The sequence below is a fragment of the Heloderma suspectum genome, chromosome 1 (assembly GCF_057233095.1).
Source record: "Heloderma suspectum isolate Gila_16-S chromosome 1, 16-S_ref, whole genome shotgun sequence".
NCBI lineage: Eukaryota > Metazoa > Chordata > Lepidosauria > Squamata > Helodermatidae > Heloderma > Heloderma suspectum.
In genome coordinates this window covers 291,095,892-291,114,095 of record NC_139458.1, presented here as the reverse complement: position 1 = coordinate 291,114,095, position 18,204 = coordinate 291,095,892, and the positions used below count along the sequence as shown (strand labels likewise).

General features: G+C 44.0%; 2 protein-coding genes across 3 annotated transcripts; both read right to left on the bottom strand.

Moving 5' to 3' along the window:
- Positions 1–426: 426 nt before the first annotated feature.
- On the bottom strand, positions 427–5,590 carry PTP4A1 (protein tyrosine phosphatase 4A1). Of its 2 annotated transcripts, none has more exons than XM_084826861.1 (5): positions 5,052–5,590; positions 4,435–4,527; positions 3,750–3,880; positions 2,635–2,709; positions 427–1,715 (listed from the first exon to the last, which is right to left on the bottom strand). In XM_084826861.1, the coding sequence occupies exons 1-5, from the start codon at positions 5,154–5,156 to the stop codon at positions 1,598–1,600; spliced, it is 522 nt and encodes a 173-aa protein (XP_084682987.1). In that variant the 5' UTR covers positions 5,157–5,590; the 3' UTR covers positions 427–1,597. The 2 variants fall into 2 exon arrangements, with proteins under 2 accessions (XP_084682987.1, XP_084682989.1); XM_084826863.1 differs by having other exon boundaries at positions 1,457–1,711; positions 5,052–5,156.
- LOC146359223 (uncharacterized) lies at positions 5,498–14,353 on the bottom strand. Its single transcript, XM_084826864.1, has 2 exons — positions 14,109–14,353; positions 5,498–5,593 (listed from the first exon to the last, which is right to left on the bottom strand). The coding sequence occupies exons 1-2, from the start codon at positions 14,145–14,147 to the stop codon at positions 5,498–5,500; spliced, it is 135 nt and encodes a 44-aa protein (XP_084682990.1). The 5' UTR covers positions 14,148–14,353.
- Between the last annotated feature and the right edge of the window lie 3,851 nt (positions 14,354–18,204).

The following is an 18,204-nucleotide window of genomic DNA, read 5'->3' as shown; positions in this document are numbered from 1 at the left end:
CTTGAGCTTTTACATCAGTGTTATGGACAATATATTTAACAGTATTACTTTGGAGGAAACCATTCTTTAGAGCTGGCAAACAGACCTAAGGCTGTTATTTGGCTAAAAAAAATTAAAATGCCATATTACTTCAGGGCAAAGTATCAGTTCCAACATGTATAGCTAGAATTTTCTTGTTTTCTACATACATGTAGGATTATTTAAATGAATCCAGATTTCTGAACATTGCAACTTGCTGAGGGCAATTATAGCCATTAGAATCAATGCTTCTGGAAATATGAAACACACAGAGCCCATCATGTATTTGCCTCAGGGGAATAAACATACTTCTTGCATCAGATTTCAACATAAAAGATGTTCCTAGCAAGATTTAGACCAGAATGTGCTTCCTTGCCCTCCCCCTTAACCCAAAGACAAAATCTCAGGTCAACTGCAATGCAGCTTTGAGTTTATTTAGATGTTTTGAGCTCTCGCACTAGATTTTACAAGCTGGTGAACACTGGCAAATTATTTCTCCCACAGTACTATAACCACACATTCCCAAGACAGTATAAATATATGGTTGAACATTAATACACACCACCATTTTTATCAATTACATAACAAATTATCAAGTATCCAAATATTAAGTTACGCAGCTCAAAAGGCATACAAAATATTACAGAGGTCTGCCAGTTTCATGGCAGAAACTCAAGGAAAAAACAAAATCACTTCCAACAAAGCAATAGTTGGTAAACAACTTCCAATAAGTACGATAAAAGAAATCACACTTCAGAAATTTTATGATTAAGAATTTTCAGCTACAATAAAGCATTTCTACATTAAAAAAATATTTACTAAAGTAAAGGGCATATTCTATACTTCCTGCACAAGACAAAAGGCAACATTTTACTAGAAATATTAATTAGTCCCCTTCCCATCCTTTCACAAACTCTCTGCTAAAGTTGCACATTAAGTGCCAATATTTATTTAACTGTAAGGCTTTTTGTCTGGAGACATTAAAGACTTGTGTGCTTCTGTACAGCGTGAAGGATTATTTTCTATGCGTAACCAGAGAATGTATGAGAATGAAGAGTTTAGACACCAAAAGTGACTAAGTCAGTAAATTGTGTGCAAATCCTGATGCTTATTCTAGTGCGATTGTGGGAGACAAACATAGTGAATAGGGTGACTGCTTTATGAAGCCCTATCCACAGAAAACAGAAGATAGCTGGGGAAGAGGGCAAAGGTCCAGATAGCTGTAGTTACTAGGAAACTACACTGTAGTATACAGAAATAGTGTGCTGGGCTTTTGGCACCTAATCTCTACTCATGTTGTGGTAGATTTGACTATTGGGACTTCAATGAAAAAACTAAACTACATGATTAAGGATAGTTTAATGATACAAATTACAAATAAGACATATTAAAGGCCATGTACATTTCTTGTTTTCTAAAAAGATCATCTAAACAAAGTTGCTCTCCTGCCAGCACTGTGGCCTACTCCTATAGAAGCTTCATGTAACCTAGTTAGACATACATGTAGTTTTCCATGTAACATGCCCAATTCTAGTTTTAGTCTTCTACTTCCAAAATAGTAATATAGGCAGCTCGGTTTTTACTGAATACAACAGTTGTTACGATGACCATTTGAATCTTTAAAACGCAGGCGCATTTTGGGACGATATTTCTCCAGATAGAGAAGCTGCTTGCTGTTAAAGGCTCCACGTCGCTTCCTAAACAAAATTGAAGCATAGGATAGATGTTCTAAAAATGTGAGTGTCTCAAGCAATAGCTTCATTCTTGACCACCTTCTAAGATGTGAGGTTCAGTTATACACCAAATATTTAATCTATTTATCAGCTACTAATGACGTATAAAGTTGACACTATTATCATTTGGGTAACAGTCCCTTCAAGAACAGAATTAATTCTCTCTCTCTCAAAGATACATACATACACACACACACACACTCACTTACACTCTACTTGGGGGTTAGTTAAAAAAGGGGGGGGGGCGAAGTCAGATTTGCCATCAGTATATAAACAGGATTTCATTTCAGACTGCAATAAGAAACATTTTTTAAAAATATGCTGAGTGAAACAATATCCACATTAAGTAGTCTCTTCTGAATGAGCAGTATGGGGAGGGATAGGTAGGAGTTTAAGATGCTTAAATTTGAACTTGGCTCGTAGTCGAATCACAGCTCTCAGTTCCCAATCCTGCTTCAAATTCACAGCTTACAGTTCTGCTCCCACTGCAACAACAGATTTTTGCATTTCTCCCTTTGTGTTTTGTTGTGTAATCTATTGTTAACTCACTTTTGTGAGCTCCTACTAGTTATCTGCTAGTGTCACAGCATGTAGGGCTGTCGGGGATGAAAGAAGAGGGGCTATAGAAGTATTCAAGGCAGCTTACAGTTAAACCTTGTATTGCACATAGTTCTATGCAACTAGATCTATGCTAAGTAAAACATTCAAGTCAGGAAGCTTTCTCAACAGTCACTCTCCATAGCAAAGGCAGGCAACCTGAAACCCTCCAGATGTTTTAGACTGCAACTCCCATGAGTCCAAAAGATCTGTAGGACAAAAAATGCCTGCTCCTCTTCCACAGTCTTACAAGAAGACATGTATGAGGCAGGGGCTTAATACTTACTGTCTTATGAACTGCACTGCATCTTCATACTTCATTCCACATTCTATGAGTGCAAGGGCAACTAATACAGGTGCTCTGGGAAAAAAGAAAGCTAAATTATACACAATGCTTTCCAAGTCTTTTTTGCTTATGTCTATATTTCCCTACTTTCTGGACCCAAACAGCTACTACATAACAGGCTAGACAACATTACAATTTTAGCCTACAAATTTTAGCCATAAAGTGAATTATGCTAATTTCATCTGGAAAGTCTTGGGTTTTATTGAAAATTATGAACTGACATTGGAAGAACATAGGAAGCTACTATTCACCGGCTTAAGAAAAACTGATCTCCTTTCCCAGACTACTGGCCCAAGTCTAACCATAGAGCTTCCTTGTCAAATTGCATTTGGAGAGTTAATTCACTAGTTAAGTAATGACGGGAGAGAGGGTGGATGTTTGTTCTTTAGAAGAGATTTCGAATGAGCCTCCTACTATTAAAATGGTAGATTTAGTGGAATAAAAGAAAACATGTGCCTTTATTCTAGTACAATACAGCCTTCCCTAACAGGTCCAAATCATTGGGGAGACCCACAACTCCCATCATCCCTAACAACTGGCTAGGGCTGATCATAGTTACAGGCCAAAACATCTGGAGGGGCCCACAATAGGGGAAGGCTGATTGTAAGCTATCTTGCAAGTTGAAACTACATTGATTTTATAACAATTATATACTTATAAGGAATCTTACAAGCTTATGCTGACAATTCAAGTTGTGACCCATTGGGTCAGAAAGGGTCTCCCAGGTTCCAGCTAAGATCAAAGTCTTCTACAGCCCAAAGGGATTGAAAATACGAGTGTAGACTTGAACACCAGTAATATTTCCTTGGAAAGATTATGGGTTAAGTTTTGTTTGTGCTCCAATTTCCCCTAAGGCCAGAGAGGCTAATGGCACTGCAATTTGGCAGAGGGGTAAGAATAGGCAGGGCTTTCACCCATTCAGGTTCTACAATCCTATAAATAATGGTATACAACACAGCTGCACAATAAGCATATCTACATGCAACCTTGTAGCAGCACTGAACATGAAATGAAATGCTCTACGGGTAGATCCTAATGAACTTAGTTCTGCTTACCTTCCAAGACCAGCAACACAGTGTACAGCAATGCAACAGCCAGGCTCTTCACGAAATTTAACTTTCAGGAGGTTTAGCCAATCGTCAACAATCTGAACAGATGGTGGTGCTCCATCATCAAAGGGCCAGTCCTGGAATGTATGTATGAATAGTTTTTCTCTGCATATCAAACCACTGTTAGTTACAAGGGTTCCTTTAATTTTCAGACAATCATTCTTTCAGCTTCCACATATTTTGGAGGTTAACATTATACTGACACTGTTCAACCACAAGGCCAGATCTTCCACCTAAGCGATCTTACCTTTTAAAAATTCTCTAATTCTGTACACTCTGCAGGAAAGTATAGAAGACTCATTTCTACTTCAGCCGTTAAGCCGTTAAGAAGATCAATCTGATCTTCAGATTTCTCCAAGCACCACTTCTCAATTTGTGTCTTACAGTTAGCAAATCTGACAGCAGCATTGCCTGCCTGAAGTGTCTTCCCTCATTTTATTTCACCCAAGATTTTTTCAGGCTGCAGACCACTTATTTGCAAACCCCACCCCCACCCCCTTAAAACCCTAGAAGTTATTTGAAATGTGACCTTCAAGAACTCCCCAATGCTTCAAATTAACATCTGCTGAATACAAGTAATACAAAATATCTTACAGAGAAGTATCTTATGATATCAGTATAAGCCACTCACCAAAACCTGAATGCCTTCTTTTTCTACCGGAGCGGTGTCATAAGTAGCTTCACATACTCTTACTACTGTAGTAACTCCATACTTCTTAAGTTCCTAAGAGAAATAGATTTTGTATCTTAATCATAAGTCTTGCGCTGTTGATGTTTATGCCTATACTACTGTGCTTCTGTAAACAATTATGTCACATGCAGAATTTGTTTATCATACCTATAATTACTGCCTTTCACCTCGAGCATCACCACCTCAGTTTTAACCACCACAGTACACCAGCTCACAGAGCCTTGCCCACATTACAAAGTGCAAATGCACTCCAATTACAGCTGGTGCTGCCTTTGTGTGGCTTGGACTGCTTCATTAACAATATTCTGCTGCCGCACTTCTAAACCTCTAAATTTGCAGACATGCAAGAGGAAATCTGCTCTGAAAATATGATTGAAGGGTGGTATAAGAATACTTAAATCAAATAAATCTGAACCATTTCTTAAAAAGAGTACCACAGAAACACATTAGTAGTCAACTCAACAAGACTGAGGTAAATTCGGTAATACATCCTTGCTATTCTATTGAGCTTCACAGCATTATAAAATCAAATAAGAATCCCAGTCAAGAGCCCTTACCTCTATGAACTTGTTTAAGGTTGCATTGGTTGGATTGTGAGTGATAAGGAATCTCATATTCTTGTAAGTGATTTCCACAGGAGCTGGGCGGTTCATTCGGGCCATGTTAATTTGGTAAAAATGAACAAGACCGATACTACTTTTTAAAAAACCTAGCAGGATTGATGGAGAAACTAAAGTCTACTTCACAAAAAAACACTCAAAAGTTTCCAGTGCTGACAAGTATGAAGTTGGGAGCAACGGGAAATGAAATGAACTTCCTAAACAAGAAGCAGCAATTCTTCAATCCAGTAATACTGAGGCAAAGAGAATGGCAGTGCACTGAGGTTACCCCATCCAGGTCTGAACTTCCTTTGTAAAATGCTCTGCCAATTTCAATTCAACACTTCTTATCCTGGTAACCGCTCTTAAGGGGGCTTCTTGGTGGAGTAATCGATTTCTACAGTTCACTTGTCTGCATAGAGGCCGTGCTGTGCCTGGCAGTAGTCCCCACTGCCCTTCAGAAACTCCATAAATGTGTGACCAAGAACACCACAGAACTGCTGTGAAAAGAAAAAAAGGTACACTGTTCAATGACTGGGGAGGTATCTTAGATAAATAAGGGGACAAAAACAAAGGGTAAACAGCCACCAGTATTTAGAAATATCCTTAATTTAACAGAACTCTTGTTCCAAACCAGAAAATAGGAGAACCTACTTAACTTTATTGCATGTGTTTTAATCAGGCTTGCAAGATTCCCAGATGATCAGGTGAGTGGTCAAGCTAAAAATGGCCTTCATACCAACAGCTCTTGCTCTCTCTGCCTCGCAAGAGGTGGCAAACCCCAGTTACCAATATTCAGAACAGATGCGTTTCAGATCACATTTCATTCTGGAGGTGGTACAGAAAAACTGTTTTCTTTCCAGTGTTACAGCTATGAGCTCCAAAGTTAGGGAAAAACAGCCCACCACAGGCCTCCAGAATGGAGCCTTGTTTATTACCACATTGGTATTACACTTTTAAGTTAGGTTGGGACAACATACATAGGGATCTATTTGTTCACAAATAGCTACCCAGTGAACCTCATGGCCACGCAGAGCTCTGCCCCCAGTACATTATACCAGCTACTTAGGGGCTGGGTTCTCACCCTACCTTACAACTTTTGTACATTTTGTCTCTGGGAGATGACAGATGCTAGTAGGGGAGGGGTGGATGGGTTAGAGAATGGTCCAGACCAGTGAAGCAGAGCATGGATGACCATCCATGAGATGTTATTTGTAAGGTTCATGTTACACACAAGCAACCGAAACTTGATACACAAACTACACTTGCAAGTGAAAGATTAAAGTTGTTTCTCCAACTATATTTAATATTGTACATTCATCCACACCCCGCAATTCTAACAGGAACAAGTGTTAAGTGTTACACTTGACATGTGCCAAAATACTTTTGACATTAGAGGTAAGAACTTCTCAGATTATACTGGGTAACAAAAACAGTCAGCAATGCTCAGAAAGACAACTTCCTGTGTTCAATTCTGAGCATCATATTTCAAGACAAGTTGTAACGAATTCCAAAAAAAAGTTGTGAAAATACTGAATGCTTAAAGAAAACTCTGAAGAATTGTATTTGCTAAACTTGACAATAAGGAGGCTGTATCAATAGTTCACATGCTGAACAACTTGGCACCTGAACAATACATGTTTAACAGTGAGGGAGAAGTCTCAGCTAATGGTGGGACCTCTCTCGTCAGCAGGTACTGGCAAGTATAGACCTCATGCCCAATTTTTAACTGAGCAAACCTCCTGTCTCTAGTTGTTAGGGGACACATTTAACTATGATCAAATATTGGTTTGACCTCAAAGAGCGTGTTGTTCTGGTCTTCCTGAAACTCTTAGTACTGTACAATCATTTTAGACTTAAAGGCAGAAGTAAAAGGAGTCACCTCAATGGGATTCCTGTGTGACCAACAGTGAGCTGGGGTGCCATTCTGGCAGCCAGCTCACTGCCTTGAATTCAACTTATACAGGATCCCCTTCCCCATGGTGTCTAAGGACAAATGTTGTCTTTCAACTTGGAGCCATCAGTACAAATTGCAGTACAATTGTGATAATGTTCCTGATTCAATTCATATTGTTCAGGGGTCTTCAGTCAGTAGAAGCGGAGTCAGTAAATTGCAAGTACAAAGAAGCCTCCTGGTCCAGGGTAGGGGAGGTAGTTTTACTGAAGCAAAGTTATTTAGCAAGAGTATTAAATCTGTTCTACAGCAACTAGAATCAAGTGTAAAGGTTAAAATCCAAGAGTTCCAAAAAACAAATACATTAACCCACTGGAGCATGAACACACTGACCCAAGTGGGATGGTCAGGCAGGGATTTCAATTTAGCAACATGAGGAGAGAATTACACATGATGTATGCTAAGTGGCAGATCAAAATGCTTCTAGATTGTGAACTATGTACAAGAGAAGTAAGATATGCTTCAATGCATAATCTGTTTCCAAGTTTATCTAACAGCTTGAAAACCAAAGTTTAAACACATACGCCTAAAGCATTATAAACTATGCAGATGCCGTGCAAGCTCAGCGTAAATAATCAAGCAGTCAGGGAGTCTGTCCAGCTGTATACACACAGCAGCTGAAGTGTTAGATTGGAGTGTGGGGGACACTTATGTACCAAACACTTGGATACCCACAGATTGCTACTCACGTTATATCAAAAATGATTAACAAGATTCCAGCCCTGTCCTATGGATGCAAAGAAGGACTACAACAGGGGCATTTGAAATTAGAATCACAAGTGAGAATCAATTAGGGACTGTGGGTGAGGCCAATGCTGTGCGTGGGGCCACAATTCCAATATACAGGGCTAGGAACATTCTAAAAAAAAATTTATGTTTTGGAAGAAATATTTCAACAGCATAGTAGAGGCACCTAGCTTGGCCTGTCCATTTCATAATTAGTATGTTAGGTCTGACCTAGTAGTTTACATCTTCTTCATGCTAGCTAGGGATGGCAGAGAATTCCGCCACGGACTCCGATAAGGAGTCCCCCGGAGTCCATGGCGGAATGAAACACTTACCTCTGCCTCCTTGTGGAATCCTCTTTGGCTGGATCCTCCAGCTCCAGGTTGCCAGCGATACGGCTGCCATGCCGTATCACTGGCTGAACAGAACTGACTGCGGATGCAAATGGCGTCCTGGACGCCATTTGCGGCCATAAAGGCCTTAGTTTAAGGTAAATGCAGCCGTAAATGGCTGCATTTGCCTTAAACTAAGGCCTTCATGGCTGCAAATGGTGTCCTGGACACCATTTACGTCTGCAGTCAGTCAAGTCCCCTTCAGCCAGCGATACGGCACGGCGACTGTATCGCTGGCGCTTCAAAGCTGGCCAGCGGCTCTGGATTCCGGGGGGAGGAACGGATCGCCTCCCTCCGCAGGCAGATTCCCCACAGATGGGAAGGTGGGGAATCTGCCCATCCCTAATGCTAGCTCTGGTATTTCACTCGAATATCTTGTTTACTTCCTTCAGGTAAAGAAAAACCAATTAAGGAAGTAAAAAGTGTGCGGGCATTTAACTGCTAAGGGTCAATTACATGTTACTATTACATATTACGTGTCATATATTCCCTCTTTACAGATAGGAGATTGAGAAAACATGACTTGCCTTGCCCAAGGCCATACTAGTGTGATGAAATCCTCCATTTAACCCAATAGTTGTAAGAGACATTAATGACTTCAACTAGTTTTTCCACCAGAAGTAGTAAACACTCCCCTATGAAGTACCATGACAACCTTGAGCAAACTAAAAGGAAAGCAGGGCCACAGGGACTGCTAAGAAACAGAACAGATTCTCAAATAATGTCAGCCAACACCAACAATTATCTATCTGCCCCAAAACAGCTGCACCAACAGATGCTCCTAAAGATTACTCCTTCTCAGGCCAAGGCAACTTCGTTGTCATGGTTATAGTAGAAAAGATACCAATTCTCAACAGCATGCAATGGGTGGCTAAGTGCCAACTTTTAATTTTGATAAGTCAAGAATGTGGTGTTTTCACATATCACAGAACAAATTCTCCAATCTCTGTGCAATGTAATCTTAACCAGTGACACCATACTGCTAAAGACCATCAAGGCTTTGTGAGCTGTCTGCCATCTACACTATCCCCAAGCCATTCTTGGCTGCAGACATTGTATGGATATAACAATGTATTCAAAAGGCTCTAGTTCCTTCATATCCTTTGTTTTTAAATTATAAAAGTAGTAATGAGGAACCCCTACTATTCCTAACATATACACAGTTCTATGCATTATCCAGCCATGCTGATCCACCTTTATGAAGTTCATAGTATTGCCTATAGTTCATTCTTGAGTTACATAATAACTTATGAATGAATTCAAGAAGGATAATTGTGAAGGACTGTATGCCTGCAAAACTGAAGTTCTAATATGTGTGTAAATCTAGAACTAGTAAGTAGAGTGTGCTACTGAGACTTTAGTTTGAACAATCTTGTTCTTACATATTTTCCAAGGAACAACACAACTCCAATTAGACATGTATGCTTCTTGGAATCATCATGGCAGTTGTGAAACTCCAAATGTTGCTGCCCTTGTCTATTGAGAAATATTATGAAAACTGGCACCCTCTCTCCTCCCACACACCCAAGTGTTAACAGTAGGGCTGTAATGTTGAAAATGATCTCTTAGATTGACTGTTTAAACCAGGAGTGGACATCCTGTGGCCATCCAGATGTTTTGGCCTGCAACTCCCATCATCCTTCACCAGTGGCTAGGGCTAGTGGGGGTTGGAAGGCTTAAGCATCTGGTGGGGTACACGTTGCTCACCCCTGATTTAAATGAACCTTTGATTAAAAGTGCTCACTAATCGGTTGCTCTCTGACCAGGCAGATTTCTTTAACATAGTACTTATTAAAACTCCACATGTTAAGTACCATCTTAAGAGGCATTCCCCCTTTTTCCTCACATATAAGAGGGAATAAAGAGGCTTGCTACAACACATGCATACATCATCTAAAACAGGAGTGGGGAACTTGTGACCCTCCAGATGTTGTTGGACTGCAACTCCTGTCAGCCTTATCCAGCATAGGCAATAGTGAGAAATGGTAGAATTTGCAGGCCAACAACATTTGGAGGGCTCTACAGGGCTCAAATATTTTGGCCACCTAATGCGAAGAGAAAACTCCCTGGAAAAGACCCTGATGCTGGGAAAGACTGAAGGCAAAAGGAGAAGGGGACAGCAGAGGATGAGATGGCTAGATAGCATCACCGATGCAATGAATATGGACTTGAGCACACTCCGGGAGAGAGCGCAGGACAGGAAGGCCTGGCGTGCTATGGTCCATGGGGTCACGAAGAGTCGGACATGACTTATCAGCTGAACAACAACAGGTTATGAAGCTAAAGAAAAAAAATCTGATCACAGCACCAATGGAATTGCTGACTACCTGTCCTCTAAGATGAACTTTTACCTGACACTGTTTACACATTTAAAACATTTTTCCATCTTTGCATAAGATGTTTCCTTTTCAAAATGAAAAGAGCCAGTATGGTGTAGTGGCAAGAGTGTTGGACTGGGAGCTGGGAGATCCGGGTTTTAGTCCCCACTCGGCCATGGAAGCTCACTGGGTGACTTTGGGTCAGTCACACACTCTCAGCCCAACCTACCTCACAGGGTTGTTGTTGTGAGGATAAAATGGAGAGGAGGAGGATAATGTAAGCCGCCTTGGGTTCCTTGCAAGAGGAATAAAGGCGGGATATAAATGCAATAATAAATGAATGAATGAATGAATTCAAGGAATCTCTATATGCTAGATCTTGCACCTCTTTGGTGCTTGGAAAATATACACGTGAAAGCATGGAATACACACCAAGGTTTTATATTAATAGTTGAGTCATCTTGTTAACCAGCACTAATACTCTTACTAGTGCTGCTGAAGCAGAGACATTTATTTATTTAAAACATTTGTATCCCACCCTATATCATTAAGATCTCAGGGCGGCGTACAGATAGTAAACACCTTAAAGCCTACTAGTTTTTACAGAGCCAAGCGCTACAGTGTTGCTGCAACAGGGCTTTTCTCACAGAAGCCGGCTTCAAGGCCTACTGAAAACTTGAAGTTGCAACTTAAGTTTAGAGGCATGGAATCAACTCTAGGCTTTGTGCAGGGTTTTTAAGGAAATGTTTCTGCTATGTTGCCAAGATAAAAGAGTTCCAGATAGGATGGTCTTCTAGCTAAATGGAAACAGCCATGCTAAATACCATAAGCATTTCCCAAGTACAGCCACTGTGGGGTGCTCCTGTAGCCTCAGCACATCCTGCAACAATCATACAAAGCATAAGGCTATGGATGAAACCTGTAGAGCAAGACCATGAGAAGGCTGAAGGTGCCATTGGTATCTGCCTAGAACAGCAGGAAGAAACCAAGAACAGATTGCTAGCCCTGAGAGTTGCAGATAAATGGCAGAGACTGAGAGAGATGAAACTGAGTGGGAAGGAGAAATGAAAATTATGAAAAGAAAGTAACAGACAAATGACATGGGGAGAGTAAAAACAGAAAAAAACTTTAGAGAAGACAGAAGCTCTGGAATTGGGATGGGGCAGCAGACGGAATCAGAGTGAGGAGGCATGATAACCATTTAATGATGGATGAACTATCTCCTTCACTTAAAATTGTGGAGTACAGCTAAAGACAGCATGGAGTTGGAGCTTGCTTCCAGATTTGATGTGTATTTAGGATGTAAAAATACATTAAAAGTTTTAGGGTCTCCATGGTTTTCAATCAAGTTCTGACTGACAAAATAGATCTTCAGGTTCAACCTTTTTTACTAAAAGGATGTCACCTCTGTTGTTTACCATGTGAGTGAGGGTTGCAACCGCAGCCTGAGGCTTTTACAATATTTAGAAGTAGCCAAATGTTCATAAAAGAGCCCCAGAAAGTATGTGGGATACCTGCATTTAACACAGGATGTAGTAGATACACATAGCCAAGAAATGTTTTAATAAAAATAAATAGCCAAGGATTTTTAAAAAGATGGTAAAGATTAGGAAGGCTGCTTTAAAAACATGAAAGCCAACCATTTCTACTCCTTCATGCATCCCCTCAATACTTGGGAGAGGCAAACCACAGTCATGAGAAGATCTGTAAAAGTTGGGTTGTAAGAGTCTTCTTTGAATTACAGCACATTCTGGATAGCCTCTTACAAGCAGAAATGTGTTAAGGGCCTGGCACAAAAGAGAAAAGATATACCCCCTATGACTCAGCCCAAAAATAACTGCTTTGTTAGTGCAACCCCCATAAATCGTTTCACTGTTCTGGTCACTTAATACGCCTCTCAGCCCAAATCAAAATACAGAGGATCAACCGGGGAAACAGAGCAGCCATTTCCAAGCCAGACACGAGGCCAGGTTCCAGACAGCAGCTCTCCTCCCCTCATGTTGGATAGAGCCGGGAAGACAAGCAGTTTGGGCCAGGCGTGTGCCAAGTATTTCTCCGGCGCTCTGTCCGTCCCTCTCCCACCCCCTTCCGGCGTCGGGATGCATCGTGAGCCACTCTCCCGTGAATGGCAGCATCGTGCCCGTCATCTGTATTCAGACAGCAGTGAGTCTGGAAGGCCACGCCGACCCAGCGCGCCAGATGTCCTCTCCATTCTCGCCCGCCCCTCCCTCCACGGTGAGTCACACGCGACAGTGCCCTCAAGCTCCCTGCGGCACGCGGTGGGCGAGTGGGCAGGCCGACACCAGGGGCAGCGGCCCGGACAAGTCCCGACTTGTTTCCCAAGAAGCGAAGGGGGGGGGGAGAAGGGGACCCCCCCCCCCGTGCAGTCTAAAGGCGAGGAGACACCGAGCCTACCAATGAGCCTCACGTCAACGGAGCGCCTGACTCCACGCCGGGATCGGGTCTATCTACTGGTAGTAAAAGGGATCGAGGACGGAGACTTACTCCTCTGCCCTCAGCCACTCCACGGCCGGCTGCGGGACCACATGGATGATGAATACGAAGGAAAAACTCCGGGAGGGCAGAGACGGAGGGAGACCCGCAAGAACTCCAACCCCTCTTTCAAGTTATTTATTCTAAGCGCCTTTTACGGGGAATAGTTCAGTCAGTACCTTAAGCCGTCTGCCTGCGAGTCACGATCAGGGCGACAAAGAGGTTGGAACTTTATCTTCTCCCCCACCCCCCATTTCGCAACGTTACGAGAGTATTAGACCTACCTGCATGCATGCAACACCCACCCACGGGGGCGAATTCGGATCGCTGTTCCGAATGTGATACACAACGGAATCCGAAACAGGGAGCCCCAAGGACTGCATCCAACCTTGCTCTAACTCCCCCCCCTCCATTCCCGTGAATAGGTCTACTTTACGCAGGGCTACCATTGGATACTCTACGCAGAACTGCTGCTTTTCATTAACAATTGTGCTACATTGTTCTCCGCTCTCGCCAGCCGTAGAAACAGCCCCAGGAACTCAACAGGATACGAGCACCAGCAGAGCACGTGTTTCAGTCGTGTGCCTTAGTATGTGTCCCCCCCCCCCAATGCAGCATTGGAGGCGAGGGGTGTTGCTTAGTCAGCCCCCCCCCCAACTCCCTAGCAGCATCAAGCCTGGCGGCTGCTGTTGCTTCTTCCCAGCCTTCTTCCTCGAGTCAGGCAGCGGCTCCTCCCGTCCAGACACTCCCTACAACCCCTTCCAAAGCCCCCTTTCCTCCCTTGCCACGTCCCACATCGCAGGCTCGGGCCAGGCCAAAAGACAGCGGTCGCAGCAGCAGCTGCCGCTGTTTAAGTTTAAACAGCAGGAGCCAAGAGATGCAGTGGCGCGGAAGGAGCCAGCGTGAAACGAGCAGCGGCATCCCCTGCTCTTGCCGCCGCATGTGTGCGGGTTCCACATGCCGGCCCGCCCGGCCCGTGAAGGCGCTAATGCTGCGGCCCAGGGAACAAAGAGGCAACCCTGGGAGGAGAGAAGACGGAAGGGCGGGCACGCTAAGGGGGGATGCGAAGAGGGTTTTTTTTACGGGCAGGGAGGCGAGTGGAACCCCCCCCGCCCCGCCGCCCGTTACTCACAGGAATATGGTTACTCATTGAAGACTGTAGCCTGATCATACAGCCTGGGTGCTGAGGGCGCCACCGCCGGGGGCAGGAGGAGCTGAGCCGGAGGGAACTGGAGGAGGCGGCGGCCGCGGAGGTGGTGCCGGGGCAGGGCGGCGGCAATGGACTATGCAGGGCGCGGAGGAGCCGGAGAGAAGAAAGGCGCGGGGAGGGGGAGGAGCTCCGGCAGCTGGCGGCGGCGCTGTTGCTAACGCGGCACTGACGGCGGCGAGGCAACGCGGCGGGAGCAGGAGGCGGCTCGCGCAAGGCAAGTCGGGGGACGGGGCGGGCGGAGATGTGTTAAGCGCCGCCTCTCGTTCTCCGGCGCGCAGTCATGCGACGGCCCCGCCCCTCCTGCCCGTTGCCCTCAAAGCTCGGACGCCGCCTCGCGTCACAAACGCCTTTCGCCGAATGGCACGGGTGGCCGGCCAATCGGAGGCCTTGGAAGGGGTTGCGCTGACCTGGCCAGGAGTGTGGCGGTGGGCGGGGAGAAGGCGAGGCGGGGGAGAAGGCGGGGAAAGGAGCGGCGGAAGAAGCCGGTGAGAACTGGTTAGAGCGTCGGCAAGCGGTGGCCGGCCAGGCCGGCGGAAGGGAGGGGTAGAGCTCGCGCCCGCGCCCATTGGTCCGCTGCTGCTGACACCGCCGCGCGCCTCTGCTCGGTCGTTGCGTTGTTTGGCTTTGAACGGTAGAGCCAGAAATCTCCAAGGAGAAGCCAGTGTGGTGCAGTGGTTAGAATGCTGGGCTGGGACCCGGGACAGCCGGGCTCTTGTCCCCACTCGGCCATGAAGCTCACGGGGTGACTGTGACCCCGTCACTGACTCGGCCTAACCTACCTCACAGGGTTGTTGTGAGGATAAAACTGGAGAGGAGGAATAGGTAATCCGCCTTGGGCTTCTTGCAATGGGGGGAAAAGTCGGGACATAAATGTAATAATAAATCACACATTATTGGGGTTGTGTTTAATGTTAATCTAAATTAAACCCCAGGTATTTCAGATGGTCTACTCTAAGTAAGACTAACATTGGAGGCAGCCCATTGTATTGAACCGATTCTAGACGAGTCGCCCTGTTAGTCTGTTAAAGCACACAGCCCTGTGGACCGGAAAGGCTAACAGATGTTTATTACGCTTCTGTGAAATAGTTGCATAAAGTGCCACCCTCCTCAGCACAAGATTGTTGGATTTCGATTTCATCATATGGGTAAATCCAAATTCCAGAGGGACAGTTGTGTTAGTCTCTTACAGCAAACACTCACACAGATGAATGTTTGCTGTAAGAGACTTGTTTTCTGGCACCATATTTTTATGGTGCCAGAAAACACAGTCTTCTGGCACCATAATAAACAGATTTATTGTGGCGTAAGTGGAAATCTATCAATCTCATGCCAGTTGACGATAATAGTTTGTGCATGCATGCATGCATCAGACAAAATGGGCTCTAATCCACAAAAGCTTATGCCACAATATATCTGTTAACCTTTCAAATGCCACAAGTCTTTTTTTAGGCTGCAATCATATGCGTGCTTACCTAGGAGTAAGTCCACTTGAATTAAATGGGGTATATATCTGAGAAAACATGTAGTGCAGCCTTATTGTACTGAATCAGTGGAAGTCAGACTTAATTACAGCTGTGGAAAAGAAATAGGATGGGTTTTAATCCATCTGAAAAGAAGTGGAAGGGGATCTAAACCCTCACTACATCAGTGAACCCCATTAGCCAGCAGAAAGGTAGAGCACATAAGTGTACCCAGCATACAAGCATATTTATTCAGTCCAGTTCTATAGCACCAGTCATATTCTCCACTTGAATGTAGGTTTGGTGGTTTTCCACGTGGTCGGTAGGACATTCTCACCGAACATAAAATGTTCCAAAGGAACAGTCCTGCTTTCCTGTGAGCCATGTAAAATTTTGAATCGAGGAATATTCTTCTGTGTTCAGCACCTGCTTTTGTGATTTTAGGCTCAGATCATGCATGCATGCATGTATATCCCTTGATTGCTCAGCACTTGAATAACTCCTGCTTTGTGATGGTTTATTCACACACTTTTCATACTGCAGTCATCATGGAAGAACAGATATGTGTGAAGGAGCTATTAGTAGACTTCTGGAGTCCTGCACTAATTTTGCCTTGGGGGTAGTGTTGCCTATGCTGACTGTTGCTTCTTAATGTCTTTTTCAACCATAGCTCCAATGGGAAATGGAACTAGACTGGTATGCATATCCCCTCCGCACAAACTATGAAGCTGATTCAAATTGCGCCCCTGCAGCTTCTCCCCTCCCCAAATAAATAAAATATATTGGGAAACCCAGTCATGGATCTTCCATGTTGCGCTTTTTGGCCCTCAGACGCCTCTGCAATATTTATTTATTTATTTATAATATTTATATACCGTTCTACATCAGAAGATTTCGGAGCGGTGAACAACATGGTAAAAGAATAAAACAGGTTAAAAGAGTTAAAACGTTTTTTAAAAACACAAACCCCAACAAAGTGGAATTTAACAAACCACGGCAGGTCATGCAAGGAAGGCCTCTTGAAATAACGTCTTCAGGAGGTGCCGAAAGGAACACAATGTGGGGATAATACTGACCACCTTACAGGGGTGTCACAAGGACTGTTGAAATACATTGTATTTGAAGTGTTTTGGGTTCTCTAAAAAACAAGTCCTCTTCATGGATCACTACCTTGTTGTGGCGAAGGGGCTTGGGTAACTCAGTGAAGCCATAAGCTATGCCATGCAGGGCCACCCAAGACGGATTGGCTTGAGTCAACCTGGCTGTTGAGTCAATCCCCAAGACGGATTGGCTTTACAGGGATTGACTCAACAGCCAGGTTGCAATAGCAGCCATCCAATAAAACAGAAAAGTCATCTTCAAGGCCAAAGAAGACCAGACTGTGTTCAGCTATGGAGATTTTTTTTTTTTTTATTGAGAACAAGACAGGAAGTTAAAAGTGTAGGTGCAGGTAACAGCCAGCTTATAAGCGAGTTGATACAGATTGAGATCTACTAAGTTGAATGCCATCTATTTATGGTGGCCCACCAAAGGTTTGATAGCCTCAATCTTCGGCTGCCTGCCTTGAACTGCAAAAACAGGCATGTTGCCAAGCTCCTGTGAGGCCACACTACATGAGCACTTGGCCTTTGTTAGGCTTCATGGGTCACAACAAGTTGTACAGCTTGATCTAGAGACAAAAGTCATCAGCAAAATGAGCACACATAGGAAAGATCTGGTCACACTTCAAAAGGGACCTCAACAGGGGCTACAAATAACAAAAGAACGCAAAAGCGATGTGCAATAGACATAACAGCTTGTAAAGTACTAGTGGGTTCAGACCAGGGAATGTGGTAGCATGGCTTAGGGTGTTTTACTTTCTTTTCAAGTGGCCACTTACCCATCACCAAAAAAGAGGACAAAAAAGGACACAGATTTGCATAACATAGATATATAGACAGATACGTTGTGTGCGTGCTTACTATAAATTAAATAAAAATACAGTATATCTTGCATTAGAGGGGAAGACTGTGACCAAGTGAGCTGTGCCTGCTCAGTCTACTATCCCGGTGTTAACTTTTGATCAGTAATGCCAAGGCTCCTGCTCTCCCATTTTATGGTTCTTTATCATTACCCCCCCCCCCTTCATGGATCACTGCCTTGTTGTGGCGAAGGGGCTTGCGTAAGTCAGTGAAGCCATAAGCTATGCCGTGCAGGGCCACTCAAGATGGACAGGTCATGGTGGAGAGTTCTGACAAAAGGTGGTCCACTGGAGAAGGAAATGGCAACCCACTCCAGTATTCTTGCCAAGAAAGCCCCATGGAACGTATCACAAGGCTAAAAGAGATGACACCGGAAGATGAGCCCCTCAGGTCAGAAGGTGTCCAATATACTACTGGGGAAGAGCAGAGGGAATTTCCAAGTAGCGCCAGAAAGAGTGAAGCGGCTGGGCCAAAGCCAAAAGAACACTCAGGTGTGGATGTGTCTGGTGGTGGAAAGAAAATCCGATGCTGTAAAGAAAAATATTGTTTAGGAACCTGGAATGTCAGATCAATGAATCAAGGTAAGCTGGAGGTGGT